General features: G+C 40.0%; 1 protein-coding gene across 8 annotated transcripts in view; it reads left to right on the top strand.

Annotated features, from left to right (window-relative positions):
* Positions 1-25915, top strand: part of nwk (FCH and double SH3 domains nervous wreck) — a 170843-nt gene that overhangs the window by 131707 nt on the left and 13221 nt on the right. For all 8 annotated transcript variants that reach the window (XM_019052531.2, XM_019052530.2, XM_019052532.2 and 5 more), the window contains 7 exons: positions 7209-7331; positions 11654-11905; positions 13739-13816; positions 14653-14710; positions 16663-16757; positions 21926-22073; positions 24077-24252. In XM_019052531.2, coding sequence (XP_018908076.2) covers positions 7209-7331; positions 11654-11905; positions 13739-13816; positions 14653-14710; positions 16663-16757; positions 21926-22073; positions 24077-24252 — 930 coding nt within the window. The remainder of the gene's footprint in view (positions 1-7208; positions 7332-11653; positions 11906-13738; positions 13817-14652; positions 14711-16662; positions 16758-21925; positions 22074-24076; positions 24253-25915) is intronic.

Genomic DNA, 25915 nt, shown 5'->3' on the forward strand with positions numbered 1-25915 from the left:
TGGTCCAGGCACTGCATTGCGCCTTGGTGTATGTAAAAAAATATAGGCGCGTGATGGATTTAAATCCACCAAGCTCTATTTACATTATGTTTGTTGTCTCTACTTTGATTTACCAATACGCGCCTACAAGACTGCGTGGATACTTCATGCATTGCGCGCACACCACGGAGGATACTTCACGCGTTGCACGTAAATCACGGTCCGCTCGCGCAGTGCGTGAAGTATCCATGCAGTCTTGTAGGCGCTAGTAGGCGCTCCGCGCTCATGTAAGCAATTGAATTACTTGAGTCAATGTTGCAACTTTGGAATTGAGTTACGTTCCCTCGCCCGGGATACAAGGATTTTTTCCCCTCGATTTTCCTACCGCAAAACTTAGCAACGCCCACTTGGGCGTGAGAGGGAAAGGCGCCAGCGTGAGGCGCGAGCTGGGCGCGAGTTATTGTTTTCGCCGAGTTTTAATCGGCGCAGCTTGACCCAGGGTGTCACATCTCGACAGCGCGAAATTTCCCCGGTGCCCCGGCCGATAATCCGCTAATTACCCCCGAGCGAGGAGGCAGCGCCGGCCATGATTGATGAAGATCCCACGGGTTGAATTTGCTTAATTAACGCCGGGTTTAAAATTCGCGTCTCGAGTTCCCCCAGTCCTGGATGTTTATATCCTCCAATTCGACCCGTTTGTGCTTCGATCAACGGTTGCCAGGTTTCTCGATAAAATGCGGATGTTCAAGCTGGTGGATGCTGAATGGAGATGTTGCATGTGTGAGGGATTTGCGATTTGACTGTTGTTTCTTATGTAAAAGTTCGCAAGAAACACGATGGTGCCACTGGTTTTCTCTGAAATTAACTCCCAAGCTCAAAAAAAGCTCTCAAGTTGAGGCCAAAATGGAGGGGATATCCCACGCTATCCTGAGAGTCCACCTCTACATCAAGACAAACTCTCCATGCAAAGATAGGGAGCAAATACATTGACAGGGCTGCCACTTTATTTGGGGACTCAAAAACTGAAATCACGGCAACTCTGTCGATGTATTTGCTCCCTATCTTTGCATGGAGAGTTTTTCTTGATGTAGAGGTGGACTCTCAGAATAGCGTAGAATATCCCCTCCATTTCGGCCTCCACTTGAGAGATTTTTTTGAACTTAGGAGTTAATTTCAGAGAAAACCAGTGGCACCATCGTGTTTCTCGCGAACTTTTACTTAAGAATCAATGGTCAAATCGCAAATCCCTCACACATGCAACATCTCCATTTTCAGCACAACTTGGCAACAACGTCCTCACGCGGATGATTAATTTGCCGTCGAAGGCGACGTTCCCGCCAGGAGTGTCTCAATTTGCGCAGACTGATCTGATTTCTCAGGTGAAGCGGGGCGGATTCAGGTCGGAATTCTGCGGGAATCGAATCAAGTAATTAAAAGCGAAACTGTCGCGACGTTTCATCTTTTTCCGATAGAGTTCGCTTTGGCGATGTTCCCTCCGAAAGTGCGTCTTAATCAGCACGGCGTGATCTAATTTCCCGTGTAAAACGCGAGGGGCGGACTCAAGTCAGGATTTCTTGGGAATCGAATAGAGGATTTACGAGCAGAACCGTTCCAAAAGTTGGGCTTTTTGTAAAAAAAAAGAAAAAAAAAAGTTTGACGAAGCTTTCTACGGAAGTATCTTGATTTTCGCATCATTGTCCAATTTCGCAGATAAAATGAAACGATTTTGGTCTTTTCACTGGAATAAATTGGAAGTAGTCAAATTAACTATGTACAGATAAATCATATTCGGAGGCTATGCCTTATCACCCCAACCCCTGGATATTTGGATTACACTTTGCAATTAGGAACTATAAATTCCGGCCCGGTTTAAAAACAACGTATGTGCCATTAGTTTCCCTATGCACATACGTGTGTTTTCAGATGAGCCAGAATTTATAGGTCCAAATTGCAAAATGTCGTCCATTTAATGAACATGTGAAGAAAGAGAGGAGATTAGTTGGATCATACGTACAAAATTGTTTCATATTTTTAAACGTAAATAATCCATACAGAGTGTACAGACATTCCAAAATCGTAAGTTTAAATATTTTGTAAACTCACTCACTTTTATAACGTGATTTTAAAAAACCTGGGTCCTTTTTCCAAAATCTGATTACAGCGGGCTCATCTAGGGCCTATTACCTGTCGATTTACGCAAAAATCATGGAAATCGGCCCGGTAGAACGCTCAAACGAACTATGACAAGAAGTATAAATTTACATTGTTTAAATGGGAGAATTCGCAACTTTACCACGTAATATAAAAAAACCTGGGCCATATTTTGAAAATCTGAAAGGAGTTGGCTTATCTAGAGAAAATTGCCCGTCGATAGCCGCAAAAATCATGAAAATCGGCCCGGTAGAACGCTGGAACTAAGCGTTACCAGTTTCGCAAAATTAGGAGGTCTTGGAGCTTATAGTATAGATAGAGCCGAACACAGTGCGGCTAGCGCGGAACGCCTACTAGCGCCTACAAGACTGCGTGGATACTTCACGCACTGCGCGAACGGACCGTGATTTACGTGCAATGCGTGAAGTATCCTCCGTGCTGTGCGCGCAATGCATGAAGTATCCAGGCAGTCTTGTAGGCGCGCGCCACGCGTTTAGCGCTCGCCGCTATGTGCTCGGCTCTATTATTCGAACTCGCGGAGTCAGCGTTTTTCAACTCATGATTTTGAAATTCATGTACACTCAGCATGGATTATTCCTGTTCGTAAAGATTGAAAAAAAAAATTATGTACTACAGGAAAATATACTTTGTGCTGAAAATATCAAGGTGGCTCCGTGTCAAATTTAATAATCGTCAAAACACAGAGTTTACATTTCGTGTGATTTACTGTAGCAAATCATTTAAAGCACTCGTAAGAATTCGTATCTAAAAATATTTGTACTGCTGAATTTCACCCATGGTGGAATCTGTTACAACCCCTATATTTTTTTCATAACTGAAGTACAAGATGCTTATTTTTAGGCTTCTAGATTCCCACGAAATATTGTAGAAGAAACTGTTGTATGATCTGAGCAACACCTGACGGTGCTTAAGATCTTTTTCATTTCGAGTATTTGCACAGTTTAAATTATACGGTAGCATATTATGACACCTCTTTTTAAACGCAACTATTGCAAGTTTGGAGACCCACATATAGTTTACATAATGTTTAAGGGAGGTTTAACGAGATGATCAACGTAGTATCACAGAAGGAATATTCTAATGAATCTAAAATTTGACCGTATAAAATTGGAAATAGAACCTTGCGAGGAATTAAAATGACTTGCCTCAATGCACAATTGAAAATGCAATAGAGAAGTTTGGTCGATTTTGAAATAGTTTATGATAGGTTTGTACATTCTTTATGTTAGGCTCTGGGATTTTTAATAATTTATTTGCCTTTGAAGAAGAATGTTCTGTACAATATTCAAATAATATTGGTCATTCACTCGTATTTAACAAATCATAAGTAGCAGAAACTTTGAACTTTGAACTAAGGCAAGAGTTTTAAGACTTTCATACCACCGATTTAGGAAAACAAAGTTTTGTGGTGTAATTTATTCTCATGAAGGGTCCTAAAAAGAACTAGTGATTCAGCCTGTTGAAAATTTAATGATTCTTTTTCATTCAAAGGGTAATGCAAATACCCGCTGTGACGTTGTATAAAATGGAAAAAAAAAACGTCTATTGTGTTGCGTTTTGAAGGATGATTTCTCATAAGTTATGATTACGGTGACAAAAGGATGCAACGAGTCGACGCGTTTTCCTTGTTATGGAAGAACACCTCATAAGCCATCAGAAGTTGCTAAACTTCCCCTTATAAAATACGAATTTTTTGTGATACTTTTGAATATTTTCATTTATTTTTTTTTTTTTTGAGATTATTATTCGATTATTAATCTTAGGTATCTAATAATTTCAATTTATAATGTTTACAAAATTATTCTAAAATAAATATTCTATCGAAGAAAATTCGGCAACGTCCGAGTGTTTACACAGCGCCTTTCTCTAACACGACAAACTACGCAAGGGACTGAGATAACGACGGCGCTTCAATACAACTATTCGTGTTCGATGGATACGCGTGTTGCGTAGCCAATATTTGAAGGCGCTCTAATCTGTCTTACGCACACGCTAAAATGCGCTTTTTTAAGTAGCGCTTTTTTAAAGATTAACATCTTTACTCAAGATTAATTTATATTTTCATTTCAATTGTTTAATTATTTCAATTTTTGAATAGTCAATGGACCACTAGACAAGGCATGAATTCAAGCATTCTGATACATGTTTCTTAATCAGAATTTCACGTAGAACACGATTCGCGCAACGAAAATTACTGAAACTAACTCCTGACGAAGATATTTACCTTTTTATTTCACATTGGTTACGCGGATTTTGAACTGCCCGCTCACAAGAAACTCAAAGCTCTACGTGAGTCAAATCGCGCACTACAACAGTTTCAACAAGCCTCTCAATCGAGCACTGTTCATTTCCCACCATGTGTTGTTCAAATTATAAGCAATTTGCTATAGCTGAGCCAAAGCGTCAAAATTGTGGTTGCCAGATTTTCATATCGCAGCGACTGTCACGATAATATTCAACGCGCGCACTATGGTCTGGGGGCGCCGAATTGTGGCCAAAAATCCGATTTTTGAAAGTACGAAAATCTGGCAATCGAGCATATAATCCTTATCTACATCCTTTAGTAGGTGTGAAATGACCCATCAAATCTTCTGTAATTGTTTTTACGATCAGATACATGGTGGCGAACTTCACATCCTCCGAGGTAAGTAAACAAACGTGAGAATTTAAAGTGCACGTCATCGTGTATTGCCTTGTGTCGTTTTGTGATAAGTTGGCGTAGATCCCCGATCAAATATGGAAAAGAAAGGTGAAAGTAAGTACTTTTTGATGGTTTAATCGTTTTTAGTATTAAGATTGATTTTATGACCACCATGAGACTCCAAAGTTTTGTCCTGATTTAGGCAAAAAATTGCCTTCATCTTAAGTTTTAGTTATCACTAACACGAGCTAACACGTTCTTATCAGTGCAAGAATGTAGCTCATATGTTCCTCTAACAGGATATCATCGGGTTTTTTTGCCGCTTTTTGCCGCTTTTTGCCTCTGGGGCCTTTTTTGGTCATTTTAGTGAAGGACTTATACGATTTTCTGCGCAATCTGATTTCATTGCAGAAGGAGATAAGAGAGATGAGACAAGGTCAACGTTTGATATAGGGTGATTCATATGTATTTTTGGCTGCTGAATCCGAAAATGATATCAGTTTTTTTCCAGCACTTGCCAGATTTCCGGAAAATAAAGTTTTTTTGCAAAAAACCTCATTTTTAAGCAAAATAATATTTTCTCCGGTAAAACGACAAATGGTGGATAAAACTTAGGTATTTTTTTTAATTCTTCAGCCTGTATACATAATACAAATTTATTAACTCGGCCCGCTGTGGTGCGTAGTGGTTGGAGTGCTGGCTTTAAGATCAAGAGGTTCCTAGTTCAATTCCTGGCTAGGCAACCCGAGAATGGTAATCCGCAAGGTTTTAGGGTCTGATTTGGGTCTGGGTCTGAAGGCCCCAGAGGCAAAAAGATGCAAAAAAACCTATGATATCCTGTTAGAGGAACATATGAGCTACATTCTTGCACTGATAAGAACGTGTTAGCTCGTGTTAGTGATGACTAAAACTTAAGATGAAGGCAATTTTTTGCCTAAATCAGGACAAAACTTTGGAGTCTCATGGTGGTCATAAAATCAATCTTAATACTAAAAACGATTAAACCATCAAAAAGTACTTACTTTCACCTTTCTTTTCCATATTTGATCGGGGATCTACGCCAACTTATCACAAAACGACACAAGGCAATACACGATGACGTATGCACTTTAAATTCTCACGTTTGTTTACTTACCTCGGAGGATGTGAAGTTCGCCACCATGTATCTGATCGTAAAAACAATTACAGAAGATTTGATGGGTCATTTCACACCTACTAAAGGATGTAGATAAGGATTATATGCTCGATTGCCAGATTTTCGTACTTTCAAAAATCGGATTTTTGGCCACGATTCATTAGGCCTAGAATCTTTATAATAATTCTAACCATGAAAATCAGCGCAGAATGGTTGACAGCCTCCAATGAGTATAAGAATGTCAAAGCTATTTAGGTCTAAGTAGTATTGAGTATATCTAGACAATTTTGCTAGCAGGGTTTGATGATCAAAGAGTAAATTATTTTTAAAAAATCGCTAGAAATGAAAATTTTTAGGGACAATTTTTGGTTCGGGGAGGGGGCGCCCTAAAGGGCCAATGCCATTTGTCTTGCTAACACGAATATCACCATATTTAATGTGCAATTTTTTTAACTTACGCTCCGGTCAGGATCAATAGACCGAAAAACATAGTACTGATTTGATTCAATTTCAATCATTTCTTCTCTTATTTTTCTGGATTAAATACGTATTTTTGGGGCTTCTGCCCTGATAACCTCTTGATCATTGAAAAATAGATTTCATATTATAGTGAGACAACCTTCAAAACATTAAACTGACATTCAATTTGGTATTCTAATCATATTTTGGCTTTTCTTCTAATTTTTTGGTTTCAAGGGCCTGCCGCCATCTTGGATTTAAGAATTTTGTAAAACTAAGGTCAAATTTGAATTCAGCGACCCAAAAAACATAAGTACACCAAATTTCATGATATTCTGATCATTTCCTGATTTATGGCCACAATTCGGCGCCCCCAGACCATAGTGGCGCGATGTGAATCACGTAGAGCATTGAGTTCTATTGAGCGGGTGGTTTGAATTCACGCATCAGGAATCATTGAATATCTTCGTAAGGAGTTATGTTCGGTAATTTTCGTTGTGTGCATCGTGTTTTACGTAAAACTCTTCTTAAGAAACGTGTATCAGAATGCTGAAATTCGTACCTTATCTAGTGGCTCATTCAGTCGTTTTCGGAGCAAAGACATTCAGTTATGCTCGTGAATCAGTGGAAAGATTTTTTCCCTCAGTTCGACAACGACGCTTTTGCTAATGAAGAGCCCGTGGGTGGAATTAAGTTGATTAACGAGCGAATTCAAATTCGCCGCCCTGCAGGAAACAAGTTTTGGACTTTCAGTCGTTCATATCTGGGAATTACATTCGCCATTTCAATGGGCGATGATTAACTTGCGGTTTGTTGTTGCAGACTATTGAAAGCAATGTTTATGAAAAGGTACAAGAATATCTCATGCTCATTGGCCGGACGGAGCTGCTTACGTGTTCGGCCGCCCAGGTCTCTTTCACCAGGATCAGAGACCAAGCCCATCAGGTATGTATCACATCTATTATCCGCACCAGATTTATTAGAAAGGAGGCAAATTTTCGCCGGTGGTTGGGCTTTTGTTTTAGCCCATCCAAAATGTTTCCACGTTCAAAACACTTCCGGCTTCACTGTTAAAAATCTTAGTATAATCCAGTGTACATTTCACTCACTCTGGAGCCTGTATAGCTACCAAAGAGTGGGAAAACTGCTGTTTGAAATCAAGCTCTAAAATATACGTTTCCTTATTCCGGTGAAAATGTATTCACTCCAGAGCCCATATTGCACCCAAACAATGGATTTTCAAACCGTTGGCTGTACAAAATCAAGCACTAAAATATATGTTTCCTTATCCATATTTTTCGTAAAATACAATGGAGCCACTAAAACTTTGCAAATCTAACTCTTAATTACGTAAGAGAGTAAGCGTTTTTTGTTATTGTCAGTTCTCACTTTAAACTCCTGAAAAAGGAAGTCTTCTCAAGTCATATTGAACTGCCCCCGGATATTTCACGTTGCACTGAAGGAATTAAGATTGTAAAAAGCCGAGAAAAAACTTTTAACTTATGAAAATTGGGATTAAAAACTATTCACGGAAAAAATTAAATTGCTGATTTAACAATTCAACTGCTAAAATTAGTGACTGCAATATTTCAACGTTGATTTTACACAAAAAATGCTACTCTAACCTCTATTGTAAGCTAATTTAACCACGGGGTTGGATAAAGTAGCATTTTCTTGTTGTAAAATCTATTTGAAAAACCATTGCAGTCACTTTTTTTTAGCAATTGAATTGTTAAATCAGCAATTTAATTTTTTCCGTGAATGCTTTACACACACGATGAATCCTATAAGAAAACCCCGAAACATCTTCACTCAGTTTCAACCTCCCGTTATTTAGTTTTTTTCTGCTAAACCCGTTCCTTGTTGGAGTAATTAACTGGAAAAGGCAAACAAAAACGCCATTAATTACATTGAGAGCTTTAAAAAGACCTATCTTTATGAGTCTGCCAATGATAGCGTTTGTTCGCTGACGATCCAGGAAACAAGATGTGTGAAACGTAGGTATGCTTTCCTGTGCTGCTGTGCTATGGAGAAACGCCGTATGAAACTTTAGGCGTTGCCAAATTCTATTCGATAAACTGCGAATTCATTGGGAAAGTCGTGATTATTGTCCGTCAAATTTTCGGAAAATGTTGTTTGCGGACTGATCTAAAATGTCTGAACATATCAAAGAAAAATGCTTATACTTCTCTCTAAAAATAAATGATTTATCAGGAGAAATTTGGCAACTCTCGAATGTTCATACGGCGTTCTTCCATAGTGCGGCAGTGTGGGCAGCCGAGCAAAACTTTGGCAACTGAAAGCTATCGAAAGTGGGACTCGAGCCAAGTTGCAATTGCCCAGAGTCACGTAGGTACACAGTCGTTTAAAAATGGAGGCGCGGCTCCCGGGAGGACAACGAACAAAGCACGTTGGACAACCACACTCCCAATTGGACGTATTTCTATCAAACGGAACTATGTGCATCAAGACATGAGCCCTGAGACCCGTAAGAATGTATGCATTCCAGGGCTCACGTCATAATGCACATAGTTCCGTTTGGTAGAAATACGTCCAATTGGGAGCTCGCAATTACTTCATGGATTTTATGAAGATTCCGTCTTGAATGTATGAATTTGCTGGGCAGTAACTGTGTTCATCTCTCGGCAATTATATTTTGAAAAAAAAAAAAAACTAATAATTTTACATTACCTTTTTAAAAAATGATATGTTCATTATGAGGTAAATGAAGGACATTTGGGTATATTTTCATCAGCTATTAGTTTTGCCGCTGTGTGCGTACAACCATTACTGCGTAATTGAGAGCTCATTTTTTAGTTAGTCACGCGGAGGAACCAGTTACAATGTTTTCGCCCTGCGATTAGGCACGTTTTTCCTTACAATCGAGGCCTATTATCTCTTTCGAGTTTAGACTCGATTTTGCCAAAATGGACCACTAGACAAGGTACGAATTTAAGCAATCTGATACATGTTTCTTAACCAGAATTTCACGTAGAACACGATTCACGCTACGAAAATTACGAAAACCAACTCCTAACGAAGATATTAACGTTTTTATTTCACATTGGTTACGAGGAATTTGAACTGCCCGCTCACAAGAAACTCAAAGCTCTGCGTGAGTCAAATCGAGCACTACAACGGTTTCAGCAAGCTTCTCAATCGAGCAATGTTCATTTCCCACCTTGTGTTGTTCAGACTATTGGTAATTTGCTATAGCTGAGCCAAAGTGTCAAGATTGAAGTTGAAGATTTTTACATCGCAGAGACTGTCATGATAAACATTTAGCGCGCGATGTGAATCACGTAGAGCATTGAGTTTTCATGAGCGGGTGGTTTGAATTCACGCATCAAGAATCATTAAATATCTTCGTCAGGAGTTGATTTTGGTAATTTTCGTTGTGCGTATCGTGTTCTACGTGAAATTTTGGTTGAGGAACATGTATCAGAATGCTGAAATTCGTACCTTGTCTAGTGGTCCATTAGCAATGCACGTAGTGCAGACCTGAAATGCGTAAATGAACCCTAGTGTGCATACTGATAGAAGTGTCCAATGGTAACACTTAACACCACTGATTAAAAAGTGATGGTTTTCATGCGCCACAGTAAAATATGGAGGGAAGTTCGCAACGTCGTATACATCGAAAGACATGTTTTTTCCTAATTTTGTCATAAACTCCTATTTGTTTAAACGTTTTATTTGAGACGGAATATTTATAATATCCATCGAATTAGTGAGTTTATGATTAGTATCTTGTTCGAAATGCAATAATTATTTGCCTCCAGCGGTCAGTTTATTGCGATTACAACTTTTGCGGTGAGGTCCAATTGGACGTATTTCTGTCAAACGGAACTATGTGCATTATGACGTGAGCCCCGTTATAGATATATCCTTATGGGTCTCAGGGCTCATGTCTTAATCTATACATAGTTCCGTTTGGCAGAAATACGTTCAATTTTGGTGCAATTTTGTTGAGTTTCCCATTCCCATTTGGTTTTTCATTTCGGTTTCCCCCGCAGGCGGGAAGTTTAAATTAACTGATTTCAATATGAGTCACTTATGCAAATCGTGTCCCCACGAGAGCGGGAAATTTCGGATTTAATCAGTGGCGTGGCGTGAATTGCGATGTATCGATTGTTTTGCCATTTAAACGTATGGTGAGGGATCGATTATTAAGGTGTTCGCTGCAAATACCCTGTTTATCGATCCTTTTTCATAGGTTTAAATGGCACATCAATCGATATATCGCAAAGCACGCCACGCCACTGGATTTAATAAACTGCTTCCATGTAAAATTTTGCGCTAAACACAGTGATGCCAACTGTGAAATTAGCTCAATATCAGTCCAGAAACAGGGCTCAATACATAAACGCCGAGCATGGCTGGGCGTTTTGTGAACGGGCTCCAAATGTCCTTTTTTATTAAAATTCCAATTTTTGGATTTCCGGGTTTTGATTTTCTCGTAGGATAGTGTGGACCCTGGGAAGAGGCGACGGGGACGTCCCGTAAAGGGTTGGCGGCAGGGCGTTGACGAAGAGATGTTGCGGTGTCAGTTGCCCGATAACCTCTGGGAAGACAGGCATATGTGGCGTTTGGGTGTCGTAGAACGCCAGAGTGCGTTGTGAAGCGACTTTATATATATATATAGTGTGGACCCAGCTTCTTTCTACCAACCTGCAACTAGGATTTGGGCCACATTTTTAGTGTTTCCTCTCGTCTAAACCGAAGTTTAGGTCGTATGTCACGAAACTTTGGTTACCTGAGCGTTTTCGTATTCCATATGACCTGAAGTTCAGTCCATGTGATCGAAATTTTTTCTCAGTGTTGGCAGGGCCAGATTTTTTTTATAGGCTACGTATAGGTGCAGCGGAAGGGTTTAACATTTCAAGAGCGTTTTATAGAGACTTCACGCGTCTTTTCGAAATGTCAGAACCTGTATATTACAAATGTATTTTTCGTGCCATTTATCGCTGTGTATTCCTCAAATTCCAGCTTTTTTCCGGCGTCAATATCCTCGCAGATGGTACCTAAAAATATTAAATCATGTTTTTAAAGGTGGATTTGGAACATTTCCCCTGGCATCGTACCTACGTAAAACCCTCTTTTTCGGGAAGAGAGGAAGGGGTAGGAGTCTACAATGTCCTCCACCCCCTCTTTCCGGAGGGGTAACGTGGGCAAGATGCCGGAGGAAATGTTTAAAATCCACCTTTAAGAACACGATTTTCATTTTTTTTTTTTAAGCAATATCTATGTTGGTGTGTTGTGTCTAGCTGTCGCGGGACTACAACATGCAGTGCGTGTACCTGTACTACCCGGTGCTGAAGCAGCACATCCAGTACGAGTTCGAGGCGTGCGACAACGACACCGTCGACCGGATCACCGCCGACCACAGCTCCGTCGTCTCGGTCCTCTCCAAGGAGGCCCGACGCTGGGCCACCCGCGTCCACCGCGAGAACAACAACATCCGCGAGAACACTCGCAAACTCCAAGTCTTCCAGGCACTCAGGGACTCCGGACAAAAGGTACGCAGTAGCACCCATCCACTCCTCCACTGTCCACTCTTCTCCCATGCTCCATGTTTATATCACCAAGCCCCCCACCACCACTCCACCACTCCACACCCCTGACAGAGCTTTAGGGAGAGCGATAGTGAGCCCAACGTAGAAAGAACATAAGGTACGGAACCTTAGGCGCGTTTGTCCGATGGCGGCGTCCAGGACGCCGCGGAGAGACGCCGATAAATCTGTCTGATGATTTTGCGTAGGGACGGCACCTTAGCGGCGGAGAGACGCTGCGGAAAACGCCGATGGAGGACGCTCCGATCTGTTGGCGACAGATCGGAGCGTCCTCCATCGGCGTTTTCCGCAGCGTCTCTCCGCCGCTAAGGTGCCGTCGGAGACGCCGATAAATTCTGCTCAGTCCGCTGCCTTTCCTACCGATTTTTGAACGTGTTTAGTTCGACAAACCCACGAATCGATCACAGAGGCCGTGAATTGATCGACGAAAACCGTGAATCGATCGACAATTCCGTGAATCGATCGACAAGAGCCGTGGATCGACCGACCCATCCGTGAATCGATCGACAAAAGCCGTGGATCGATCGACAAACCTGTGAGTCTATCGACAAACTTGTGAATCGATCGACAAACCTATGAGTCGATCGACAAACCTGTGAATCGATCGACAAACCTATGAGTCGATCGACAAACCTGTGAGTTGATCGAAAAACCCGTGAATCGATCGAATTACGTCGATCGGTTCACGTTCCGGTTTTCGATCGATTCATGTCGATTGACTTGATACCGGTTTTTTTTTAATTGGCAATCATTTCTCGTCTATCGATCCACGTTCTTTGTCGATCGAATCGACACCGGTTTTTTAGTAATTTGTCCATCGAATCGGTGTCAATCGATTCACGTTTTTATTTTTCGGTCGATTTTTGTCGATCGAATCCACACCTTCCTAAAAAAAAAAGCGCGTCCAGCCATTTTTGCGGCCCAGAGCATACTGTCCGATCAACGGAAATTCGAGAAATTGACAGCGGACAGAGCGGAAAAAATCAACGGATTCCACTCCTAAGGTGCCGTGCTCCGAAATGTGAGCGTCTTCTCGCCCTCGACTCGGTAGCAGAGTTGTCCGCCGGCGGGCGTCCAGGACGCCGCGGACAGACGCGCCTAAGGTTCCGTAGCTATAGAGTACATAGAGTCGTATGTAAGTGGGTGAGCCGGCGCCACTTTTAAGCATTTTCCAGGTCCTGAATTCCGAGACTCCTGTGTGACGCCGGGTCTTTTTTTCGATACATGATCGATTGTTTGCGATACACGGGTACCCAGCCATCCGATGTAAACAAAGAAGATAGGAATCACCACGTATTCCACACCGCCATTTTGGATCGAACATGTATCAAAAAAGTGACCCGAACTCGGCGCACATCACCGGGCTCGGAACTCGTCGAGCAGAACATGGCGCCAGCTCTCTCATTTACATTACGACTCTATGTACTCTATGAGAAAGAAGAATAGTTGTTCTGATCATGTTCATAGTACTCACATTAGAAAACAGTGTTCTGCCTTTTCCGGGTGCCATGCGCCATGCGCCAAATGCGCCCAAAAATCAGATCTCATGCAGATTATAATGGGGTCACTTTAAATAGGTCTCAACGTTTTGTTGGTTCAATTTTTTTCTTTTCTTGCTCTTTCTTTTCGTTTTCAAACATTTTTCAAATCAGTCTCAACTACAACCCTAAACATGTAAGAAATTTTTCTGTTTCTTTCTAAACCTATGGCAGAAATGATAAAGGTTTGACAAATTTTGGTGTATCTCAAATAATACGACTTTTTCTGAATTTGTTCCAGTCTGATCCAAATGACCCGAATGGGCCAGATTTAGAAACAAAAATTGAAGATCTAAAACACAGTATTAGGAGATCTGAGGTAAGCAGTTTCGTCACGATTTGTTTTTGTTCTCTCATAGTAGAACCGGTTTCAGTACTAAGGTATCTGTCTCTCGAAATATTTTTCTGGCCGTGAGCGAATTTTTTTTTTTTCAGTCTGATATAGCAATCAGTATACCTGTTTAATATATTTTATTCGGCCATGATATTTTTTTTGACATTAATAACCACGACGGCTTCGCTAAATGCATGACTTGAGCAGGAAAACATGTGCCTTAAGGTGGAAATTCAACTACTTGTTCAGCACAGTGAGAGAAATAAGTTGGGGTAAAAGGAATATCGGTTTTCAGTCCTCGATACCTAACAATTTCTAAAACTCACAGGAACATTGGATCAAAGTTTCGCGCCAAAATTCACATTATTAATGATGTTATAAACGTTTAAATTGAATCCCTCCGAAGAGTGGCAACTACGCCCGCAAAATTTAACAGTATTTTTCTTATATTTGATATTTTTCGTCCGCAGACTTTGAAATGCTGCCATGGGACCAATTTGTGAAGATTTTGGACATCCTTTGTGCCAAAATAATGTGAGATTAATCACTTTTGGCTGCTAAATAGTTATTGTATTTATGCAGCCCCTTAAGGCATACTCGACGAAAATCCATCACGATTTTGCCTCATTCTTAACACGAGATAATCATCAGTTACTGTCGAATAATTGAATTCAACCATGCTATTTTTTAGACGTTAATAGCCTAGACAGAAAATCGTTGCTAAATACATTAATACTTGACCAAATAACCAATTTGAACGCGTAAATTGGTCATAACGTATGAAAACCACAATTTATATAAATTTTCTAAATGAATTTCAGGTAGCAAAAGCAAAGGCAGAAGCAAGACTGGAATGTTTGAGGAATGGTGACTCAAATGGTAAGGCTAATATTTATTTTTTCATTCAAAAGTAAAAATGGGTTGAGTCTTTTTGCGGTCGAACCGTTTAATTTTTGCGTGCAGGTGAAATGTAATCATTGTTCAAACCCAAAATTGATTTACCATCGCTCTTGCTGTTGTATTTTTTTTCATTTTTTTTTCGTCATTTTTTAGGAGGAGTTTTTTAGGATTGGGCCGGGTTGGCTGCCGCCACCTAGAATTATATCCTAAGAGCTAAGCATAACCTAACCGACGATAGTCTTTCGAGTAAAGAGTACCTACCGTAGCGTCTGTTTAACCACTATGTATATAAATGCGCAATAGGGAAATTTGAATACGACGATTGTCGTTCTAATCTTAAGGTGTTTTGTTAATTAGCCTTAAACGAGTGACGCTAAGTGATAACAATGCCATTGTTCGGCGCTGCTATCTCATAATTATTAGTGTTTGCTCGTAAATGAATTCCTGTAATGCTAATTTAATTGCTCTTAAGTCTTTACTCTTTCAATTAAGACACGAAAATATTATTTGTGCGCTCCCACTTAATCCAGTGGCGTGCTTTGCGATTTATCGATTGATATGTTATTTAAACCTACGGAAAAGGAATGATGAGCAGGGTGAACTCCTTAATAATCGATTCTTTACCGTAGGTTTAAATGGCATAACAATCGATACATCGCAATGCACGCCACGCCTCTGCCTTAATCATTGAAATCATCATCATAATCGTCCTACATTTCCACGATTCTTAAATTATGCCTTTTTTCCGAGATATTGATAGGTTTCATTGACATCATTTCTTTTACTTCTTTGAATTGATCAATTTCTTCAGAGATGAAAAATAATCTGTCCCATAATGATCATCCACCCGACTTGTGGAGCGGTAATGCTACAATATTGCTCGGGTAATGAAAGTCATCCGCCCGGAAGAGGGGGGGGGGGGGATATCTGACGTCATTAAGCAAGGTATCTCGTTAAAAGTTCCGGTTTTGGATTCGATAACTAATAATGAGGAATCTATCTCTAGATAAATGATTTCGTGGAATTGCGAGCCTTTCGAACATCCGAAGTTGAGGGGCATCAAGCAGTGCAACGCGCAAGGATAAAATTTCGAAATTCCAACTTGTGAAATCTATAAGTTGTCGTTCCTCGAAATTTAATTCTTTCAGTTTTGGAAAAACGCATATGTGTCAAAACCTTACAATGTGGAGTTAGTTCTTTTTTTAAACTGTATCAAAATGGACTGATTATTTGTACTCAATGGATGAAGAGGGGGGGAGGGGTATACGTCATCAACCACGTGCTATCGCTCGTTAAAAGTTGCATTTTGGTAAACAATAAATGCCAACGAGACTGTTCATCTCCCTGAATATAATTTTTACCAGACTTAAAATCGTATTTTGACGTTTAGATCTAGTGGATGAACCAATGTATTGAAACAGTAATTTTAAGATTCGTCCCAATTCCAAATCTCTTTGTCTAATTATTACAAAGACGTAGCCCTGTGAAGAACACGGCAATTGGACCGCTGCGCTAGGAAAAAATGAAATCACTCTAATACATGTTTCTTTGCACATAATGTATATAGAATACATCATGCACGAACAACTGTAGATTGAATATTTTCGGTCCATAACAAAAACATACATCTCCACCAAAATTTTAAAGAGAATGTCAGCTTAATTTTCATCTAAAAATTTAAAATTAGTAAAACCGAAAACTCAACAAAAGTAAATTAGCATTTTATACGCTTTAGTATTGCAAAACTTAAAAAAAAAAAATAAATAAAAAATTAACAGTAAACTCTAATATTAAGGTTGTATGGTTTTGTTTTACAGGATTTCACTTTATTGATTGATTTCATCCCGTGTAATCTTGCTAATTCGACTCATTCTTTTGATTCCAATTTAATTTATCAGAGTTTCTCTAAAATATTTGAATTTCTGCTCTAGTGAATGTTGAAGAATGGTTAGCAGACATGAACCTGGAAGATCTAGGCCGCTCTGTCAGCTCTGCTTCAATGCAGAATGATACGTCTGCGAATCAGGTACGTGAATACTGCCATGCTAAGGAGAAACGCCGTATGAGCCCTCAGGCGTTGCCAAATTTCCTCCGATAAAATACGAATTTATCGGGGAAATTGTAAATATTTTTCTCCTGATTTTTCAGCCTGTGTTGTTCGCAACTTAATCTAAAATATTTGAGAATTTCAAGGAAAAATATGCAAAAATTTCGTCAACAATGCGTGTTATATCCGGGGAAATTTGGCAATTCTCGAATGTTCATACGACGTTCTTCCTTGGCAGAATACGAGGAAGACGATGTTTCTACTTCCTTTCCGTTAATTTTTTCTGACATAATTCTGATTTGGTATAATTTTTTATTATTTCCCGATTATGCGTCAAAACAAAAAAGCTATTAAGAAGGAAAAAAAATACCATCCAAAAGTTTGCTAGCAATGTTTTGTGCTATTTTTTTGGAGTATGAATCCATCGAAAACCAACTGATCTGATTGGTCAAATCTGGTAACAACGGTGTCCACTAGTGTTGGTGATTGATGAGACAAACCGGGGCGGAACTTCCCAAAGAGGCTCGAAACTTCGAATAAAATTCGCTTCCTGTTGAGTCCCACCGGTGAGCACCAGCCACCCGCTCGATGAACCCCGAAAACGAGGATCGGGCCCACGAGAAAATACGGATTCACTGGATCGGATTCACACGATCTATCCGACCCGACGCGAAAATACGCTTCAAGAAACACCCAATCAGGACACGCGGTTGAGGGATCTCATCGTGGACACGCTGCAATAAGGAACTATCATTTGTGGCCCATCCGTAAGAGAACTTATCTGCATAGGGAAACTAATGGTACATACGATGTCCCTGAGCTGTAGCAGGAAACATTGTTCCTTATCGCAAAATGTAGTTCATTTTTCTCGTCGCATCGCTCGCATTTCCTTCCGGCGAAACTCGACAACCGCACAGGAAGCTTTAGAGGTCCAGCGAAGCGTGTTCGGAGCAGGTACTAATGAAGATCCTGCTCGCTCCAGTTTCCGCGCTTCAGCTTCATCGCGCCGCACAGTGGATCGAACGAATTCGAGAGGGTGGACATGCAATATTCGACTAAAACTGCAAATTTTGATGTTTAATTCGTCACATTTTAAATTTCAAGCACTGGAAAAAAAACACATCGGATTTAGAGTCCAGACTCTTGAAAACATTGACAAGAAAATATACTCTTGATTCAATCAGATTTTTGCTTAAATCAAAAGGAAATCCGCTCAAATTAAGAGGCTTGGTTCTTGGTTTAAGCTTAAATCTGATTGAATCAAGAGTATTTTTTCTTGTCGATGTTTTAAAGAGTCTGGACTCCAGATCCAATGTGTTTCTTTCCAGTGTTCAAGTAGTGCTCCCATTTCCCGGAACTAGTTCCAAATTCCGGAACTTTTGAGATTTTCCTAAATTTTTCCCGCGACGTTTGAAATTCCCGAGATATTTCGGATCTTCTGCATTTTCCGGAACTTTTGAAAAAATCTAAAAAAACATCACGGAACTTTTTACGGTCATGGAGTGGGAGAAGCAAAAACGTTCCGAATCCCGGAACTTTTGACCGACATGGAATGGGAGCACTGAGTGAATCAAACTAACCTGATATAGAAGATATTTTTTCCTAGAACTTCCAATTTCGATGAGTTTCTTTCGCTAAAACACGTCCAAAACAGCAATCCCTCAACATCGATTCGATTCCTTACAATTGTCGTATCTTTGTTGCATCTATTAGAGGGAATAGAATCGGAGGACCGACTCGGTAACGTTTCTCAATCCCATCAGTAACGTGACACGGCGGAGCATACAACTATTCGTGCTCTACGGTTGCCCTTGTTGCATACCCACTTATTTGAAGGCGTTTTTCCGCCCGCTCAGACGCGCGCAACACGCACGCCTTCACGAGTCTCAGACAACATGTTCTTTCAATGCGCAATGGAAGTTTTAGCATGGAACCGAAGATTGTTTTGTTGGACCCCGCTTTGCGGGCTAAGCGGACGGATTTAACGAAGTTTTGAGCTTTTGAAGTTTCCAAATTTTGTCCGACCTCTTTCGTTGACTCGATCCACCGTGCGCCGCGCCGTCCGGGATAAAGCACGCATTCAGGATGTGGCAATACAAGCTTACATGTGCATAAATACACCCGCCATTGAGGAGCATGTGGAATCCTCATCGCCCCCTCCCTAAATATTCATTCCGTATTCCTTCCTTGCATAGGAGATTAAGAGGGATTTTGCGTGATCCTTGTTTATTTGGCATCATAGTTCGATGAGGGAGAGGGCGTTGCAAACTTTTGTTACGGATGGAGGGAGAGTTCCGCCTTGTTACTGGAGAGAGCAGTAACTATATAAGACCGTAGTTTTTTTTTACAGAAAACGGACCATAGGCGGCTGTAGATATTTTGAACGGTGGGGGACGTAAGGGATACATGGCGTAATATGAAGTTTTGAAGGACTTACTGAATTTAACTTTGTGAAACCATCCGTAATCACCCAACAGGCTCGTAGAAATTGCTCGGGTGCTGAAGAAGTAACAACATTTACATTTAATACATTTTATTGCCAAATTTGGCTGGCTAAGCTGCATAGATAATATTTAATGATTAAAAGACTGAGCAACAAGCCAAAATAAGCAAGAAATATTCGACAATTTTTTATTCCGAGTTCTCCCACTTAATGACCATCAAAAGTCCGTCACTTGATGGCACCGTGGCTCGGCGGGCGGCCGGCCAGCGCGGAACGCGCACTGGTGCCTACAAACCTAAGGGGATGCTTCACGCATTGCGCAATGCTTGAAGTATCCCCTTAGGTTTGTAGGCGCCAGTGCGCGTTTCCCGCCAGCACGCCGCTCGGCTCCGCTGTGTGTTAGTCTCCAATATTTAAACTCGTGGAGTAAAACTACATGTATATGAGAAAAAATATAAAACTTCCAAAAAAGTAGTTTACAAAAAAGTTTTTGTAAGTTTTATATTTTTTCTCATCTACATGTAGTTTGAAATATTACTTGTTTATTTTGGCTTGTAGCTCGATTTTCTAATAAATAACTATGTTCTTTATACCTTTAATTAGGAAAAGGGGAAGACAGGAATCGTATTGCAGCAACAAAGCGTCGTGGTTAAAAAAACGTGTACTTTAAATCTGCACACGCAGCATCATAGGGAAAGCAGCAGCCAATCAGAGTTCGTGAAGCGATCCCTCAAAAATTGATCAAGCCTCTCCCTGATTTGATGGAGTATTCACTCATTGAATATAGTGGCGCGGCGTGAATGATCGATTATCGATATTTCCCCGTTTGAAGCTATGCTAAAGAATCGATTATTAAGGTGTTGGGTGCGAACACCATATTCATCGATCATTTTCCATAAGTTTAAATGGCTTAACATTCGATATATCGCAAAGCACGCCACGCCACTGATTGAACCGAGCCGCGCAGAAAGTTGAATGGAATGGGATTTTAAATATGAATGAACGAATAGTGGGAATGTGAGGAGGGGGGGAGAGGGTACGGGTGGAGGGAGTATACGGCACGGAGGCGAGAGGGAAGCTTCAACGGCACGTTTTCGTTAGCGAACCGGACTTAATGGGACGGTTGTAACTCCGTCGTAATGTCGAGGCTTACCGCGCTGAAGTTCTAAAATTGGCGTAATTTGCGATAAAAGTTTCTTTGTCCAAAGGATTTCAGCTTTCGATGAGAGCTACAGGAGTTTTGTTGGAACTTTATGAGTCCTAAACGGTACGGGAACTCAGTGTTTTAACTCCGTGGCGATGAGTAAAACAAACTTATGAAAGCACCTAACTGACAGCGTTGTCTCGCAGGAAGATGAAAACAGACGCGAATAAAATTGAATTTTAAGTTGTAGAAGTTTGCAAAAAAAAGTCAAAATACTCGCTTAAGATTTAAACCGAATTATACGTAGACTTGGATTCATTTTGAGAACGAGAGAGGTTCAAAATTTTAATTTGCCACCAGAATCCGCCCTTATTTGGTAGTATCTTATTCCCTTCCCTAGAAATGTTCGATTCATTCACCCGATTGCAGTAAAATCTCCTTGACGAAACATGTAATGCGAATTTGAAGTTTAGACCCTGTTAAGTTATCTTTTTGATGTCTAAAGATCACGATACAATTGTAAAGGCAATTAAAAGTTTAGATAGTTCTAACCTTTGATATTTTCTCTTTAAGAGATGCGTCCTCAAGGAACGTTGAAATTTACGCTGTTCATTGCTGCGTTTTCAAAATCACGCGATGTACTTTCAGGCACTGTGCTAAAACAAATATCTCCTTAACCGCAGTTCGCTCCTACAATCGGAATTTTCTGGAAAAGCGTTTGCTTTCCCACTAAAAAAGATGATGGTCATTATTGCGCCTTCAAAATAACGCGATACAACTTCAGACATTTGGAAGTAAAAATATACATGCCTTCGACTGTTCTTTTACGAAATCAATGTCCTAGAAAAGCATTTCGACGGTGTAAGTCGGCAATCACATAACTCGGTTTGTGACGTCGTAGACTTCCTGTCACACTTTATTTTTTAAACGGAAAACTACTCAACGGCAATTCTTTAAAACTGCCTTGATTTTTCTTCTCTGCGTGAAGAAAATTCTGCAAAAACTTCAAGGAATGATGCCAATTTGTTCTTTTTTTAAAAAAAACAAAGAGGCGGAGATTTTCAGACACTGCAAACGAGTTATATGGTTGTCGACTTACACCGTCGATTTGCCACTGATATGTTAGAAAAGGTGATGATCATTTTGCACCTTCAAAATCGCGCGATGCAATTTTAGGTACTTGGAAGTTCAAATATTTATCTTTTCGAACATCCGTTCCTTTTGCTGCGTTCTCATGGCCGGAGAACTGACGAGCGCACCCCATCTTTCCCCCTGCACATAGTTCTGTTCATTGGCGGATCCAGCAAGTTGGCAACACCGGATTTCCTCCATTGAAACCTATGAAAATGTATCGATTCTTGGAGGGGCCAGGTGCTCCGACAAAAATTGATTATTTAGCATAGGTTTAAATGCAGGAATTCGGTGTTGCCAAATTGCTGGATCCGCCTATGGTCCTGTTTGGTAGAAATACGTCCTATTGAAAAAGATGATGGTCATCATCGCGCCCTAATGAGTAAAGGATTGGATAATATTCCTCGTGTCTTTTTTTGTGTGGAACAGGAAGCAGGCGGCTCGGATTCGATGTACGATAGTGATTACACGGACGCAGAAACGGAGCACATCCCGCTGCACCCGCCCGGGAAAGAGAGAGAGACGAGCGAGGAGGACCACGAAAGGCCCGACTCCGGCGAAGTTGACGGCGAATGGGGTACGTCATTAAATGAATTACATCCCCGATTTCCCGGCTATCGATCGCATCTCCTTCATCAAAATTTCATGCCGCCAGGGCCCATTCCAAATCCGCCGTGTTGAGGAAAAACGCCGTATGAACATTCGAGTTCTACATATGGTGTTGCATTTTGTCGGTACCCTCACGAAAGAACGTGCCTAATTTTCGATGTTGCCAAATTTCCCCTCGTAATTTGCATTTTAATATGATCTTTAGAATTACCAACTGCAAATCTCACTTATTTTGGCTCAAATTAGACAAATTTGGACAAAAACGGCACAGGTGCAATGTGCATCCTTGTCTTGTATACTAGGATGTACCTAAAAACGAATTCTTTGCACTGAAAAAAAAAATCTCGGTGTATTTACTAAGAAAAGGGTAAAATTACCAAGAATTCCGGGTTCTGTTTGATCCCAGTTTTTTCTTGGTAAAATTACCATTTATGTAATTGGTAATTTTACCAAGAATCTCGGTAAAATTATTGAACTTTCTCGGTAATTTTACTGGACCTTGGTAAAAACGCCAATATTTTTTATCGACTGCGGTAGAATTACCGAGATAAAATAGCGAAGTTACCGGGAATCGATTACCAATAAAAGTGGTATTCATACCTGAAAAAAAAAAAAACAGTAAAAATACAGATTTTTAAGTAAGCTTACCAGTCTGTCTTGGTAAAATTACCAAGAATTGGTAAAAAAAGTGAGGTGGTAAGGATACCAATGGACCTTGGTAAAAACGCCGAGAATTTTTTTCAGTGTACCCTCACGAAAGAACGTGCCTAATTTTCAATGTTGCCAAATTTCCCCTCGTAATTTGCATTTTACTATGTAAATCTTCAGAATTATCAACTGCAAATTTCACTTCTTTTGGCTCAAATTAGACAAAATTTGGACAAAAACAGCACAGGTATATCCTTGTCTTTTATACTAGGATGTACCTAAAAACGAGTTCCTCGGTCCGGTAAATGACTATTTATGAATCGGTCAGTTGCGCTGGTCACAGAACTGTATTTTGACGTTTGATGATATGGTAGATCAGCTGAAATAATAAGATCAGCCCAAACAGCAACCTTCTACGTTCAATATTAACTGAGATATCGCGCTTTGAAAAGTTCGGTTTATGACGTCATCCGCCGCGGTAGTGCCACCTTTGGTTTCTTTCGCCGCGGTAGTGCCACCCTTGGTTTCTTCCACCGTGCTTCCATCAGTCAGTGTGACGCACATTTGTGCCAGTTACTCAACGTGAAACTCGGATGAAAACAAGGTGGAAGAAATCAAAAGTGTCACTACCGCGGTGGATGACGTCAAAAACCCGACTTTTCAAAGCGCGATATCTCGGTTAATATCGAACGCAGAAAGTTGTCGTTTTGATAGATTTTATTATTTTTTGCTGATCCAGAATAGAGTCCCTTTATACTGAGAGTCAAGACAATTCGGCTCATGGATGTCACAAACGGGAATAAAGATTACAGAAATTGAACGTTTTTCGTAATCTTTGATCGGCCCATTCTCAAATGCCTTTCTCCGTTCCTCCTCTCATTCCATTTGTTCCTTGCCGAACCCGTAATTCCCTGGTCCATTCCAGATTATAATCTTTGCAATTGGTGAAAATGTAATCTTTATTCCCGTTTGTGACACTGTGGAGGCCTAAAATACGGGAACCAATCAGAAATGGATTCAAATTGTCTTGACTCTCAGTATAAAGGTACCCAGAAGAATCAAACATCAAAACACGATTCTGTGACCAGCGCAACTGCCCCATTCTTCTATCATTACAATTTTTAAAAGAGCAACCAAAGAATTAAAGTTCTATTGTAATAATGTCGATATTTTTTTGGCTGTCCAATGAAGTGAAATTGCTCTTAAAATTAATTTAACCATCATAAAAAAAAAAAAAAAAAAAAAAAAAAAAAAAAAAAAAAAAAAAAAAAAAAAAAAAAAAAAATCTGGTAACGATTTTAACTTTTGTTGGTGTGTTGACAGCCATGTTAGAACAGGAGCGGCAAAGGATAGAGCAACTGACGGCAGGATGGGATGATCCAACGAAAGTAGATTGGGGAGACGCTGACACCGCAGACGTTGCCGACACAGAGACGTATCCTATGCCTCAGGTGGAACCAGGAAGTGTTTACAAATGTATAGCACTCTACTCCTACACCGTAAGTTTACCTTTTTTACATCGATTTTTAGCATGATCTTAGGTGTTGGTTCCTGTCGTCATTCAACGGTGGAGAGTGTGGATTCAATGGGCATGAATCGACCGAAAAATAAACTCAACTTTTTCAATTCGGCATCTAATATCTAAAAGAAATTTTATTTAGGTAAAACGTAACTACTACAAGAATACGTCTTGTATCTATTTAAGTGATTTAAATAAACTAAACAAATCAAATATCCAAATTTCATCCAAATCAATATCTCATCAAATATCCAAAGTAACGTTAGATAATCATTATCTAAGAAGAGGAATTAAAAAACAAGCAGGAAGCTCCGACGCATTGGCGTCGGAGAGCGGCTCTGGGGGCAGTAGTTGTAGTCAAGAATGAGGGCCTAGACACATTTTGTCATTGATGTACAATCCGACAACTGTCGATTCATGTTTTGTAACTTAGCAGATTTACGTAGCCGGTGTATAAATGTGTATTGGGCTTTGATATGGCGAATACATGGCATTATCACTTGTTGTATACTTTTAATTTTGAAAGCTCTTTGGAGGTCCGCTTCCTAAAAAATCTCTGGTTGATAAGTCGTTTAGCGAGGCTGCAAAAAATTTGCATTTTTATATCTGAAAGTGTAGGTATTGGTTTTTTGTATAATTGTTTTTTTGGATTGCTGGAAAAGTAACGCATACTTCTATAATTTAGGACTGAGTCAGGGAAATATAAGGTTCGTTAAATAGTAAATATTCCTAGTACCGTGTGACACTATTGTTAACGAAAAGTTTTTGCAACTTGTCAAAGAGGTTGTTGAATGATCTTCGAATAACTTTTGATGAGCTAGAGGTAATGGTTCTATCTGCAGCTCGTGGACTTCTGTACGATATTGTCCAGAATCATCTGAATTTTCAAAAAGTGTCCGCTTGTTCGATACCCAATTTGCTCATTCATGCATACAAGGAGAAGCGCATGAAAGCTTTAGCAGACATTTTGGAGATGAATCAAGAATTAGATGAAGAATTTATGACTTAAATCACGGCACCTTAATCACGGGACCTTAATTACGGCAACTATTTATTGTCCATGAGATGCAGATGGTTCCATTTCCCTAGCTCATCAAAAGGTATTCGAAGATCAATTTCATCAGCCACCCGTACGAACCACGTTTCTAGTGACCCGTACTTGCTTCGCACGTATGAAACATACAATCAGAGAAAACAGAATTCATCTTACAATAATCAATAATCAGTAGGACATGAATCGTTGCGATGTATAATACGACATTATAATGCGGCATTACTATTGTAATTCATTTTAATGGATTAGGGGCATTATAAATCATTATTGCCACGTCGGAATGAAATGTTGTAGACTGAATTGAAAAGCATGTTGGCAAAATTTATTATAAAAATAGTATAACATGTAGGTACATAACATAAAGGTAATACAAATTAAATGATTAGAGCGTGTATATTTCATTACATTATAGGTATATTACAATCATTTTTGTCATTGTTGGAAATTTTGATAGTTTGAAATTTGATAGTTGATAGTGTGTTGAGAGTTGAAAATTTGGTTATTTTATTTAGTTAAGGTGATTCAATAGACGCCATATTTTGTGTCAGAATGGCATGCGACATATCCCATCAATTGGTTCCATTTTTTC

The sequence above is a fragment of the Bemisia tabaci genome, chromosome 10, assembly GCF_918797505.1.
Source record: "Bemisia tabaci chromosome 10, PGI_BMITA_v3".
Lineage (NCBI taxonomy): Eukaryota > Metazoa > Arthropoda > Insecta > Hemiptera > Aleyrodidae > Bemisia > Bemisia tabaci.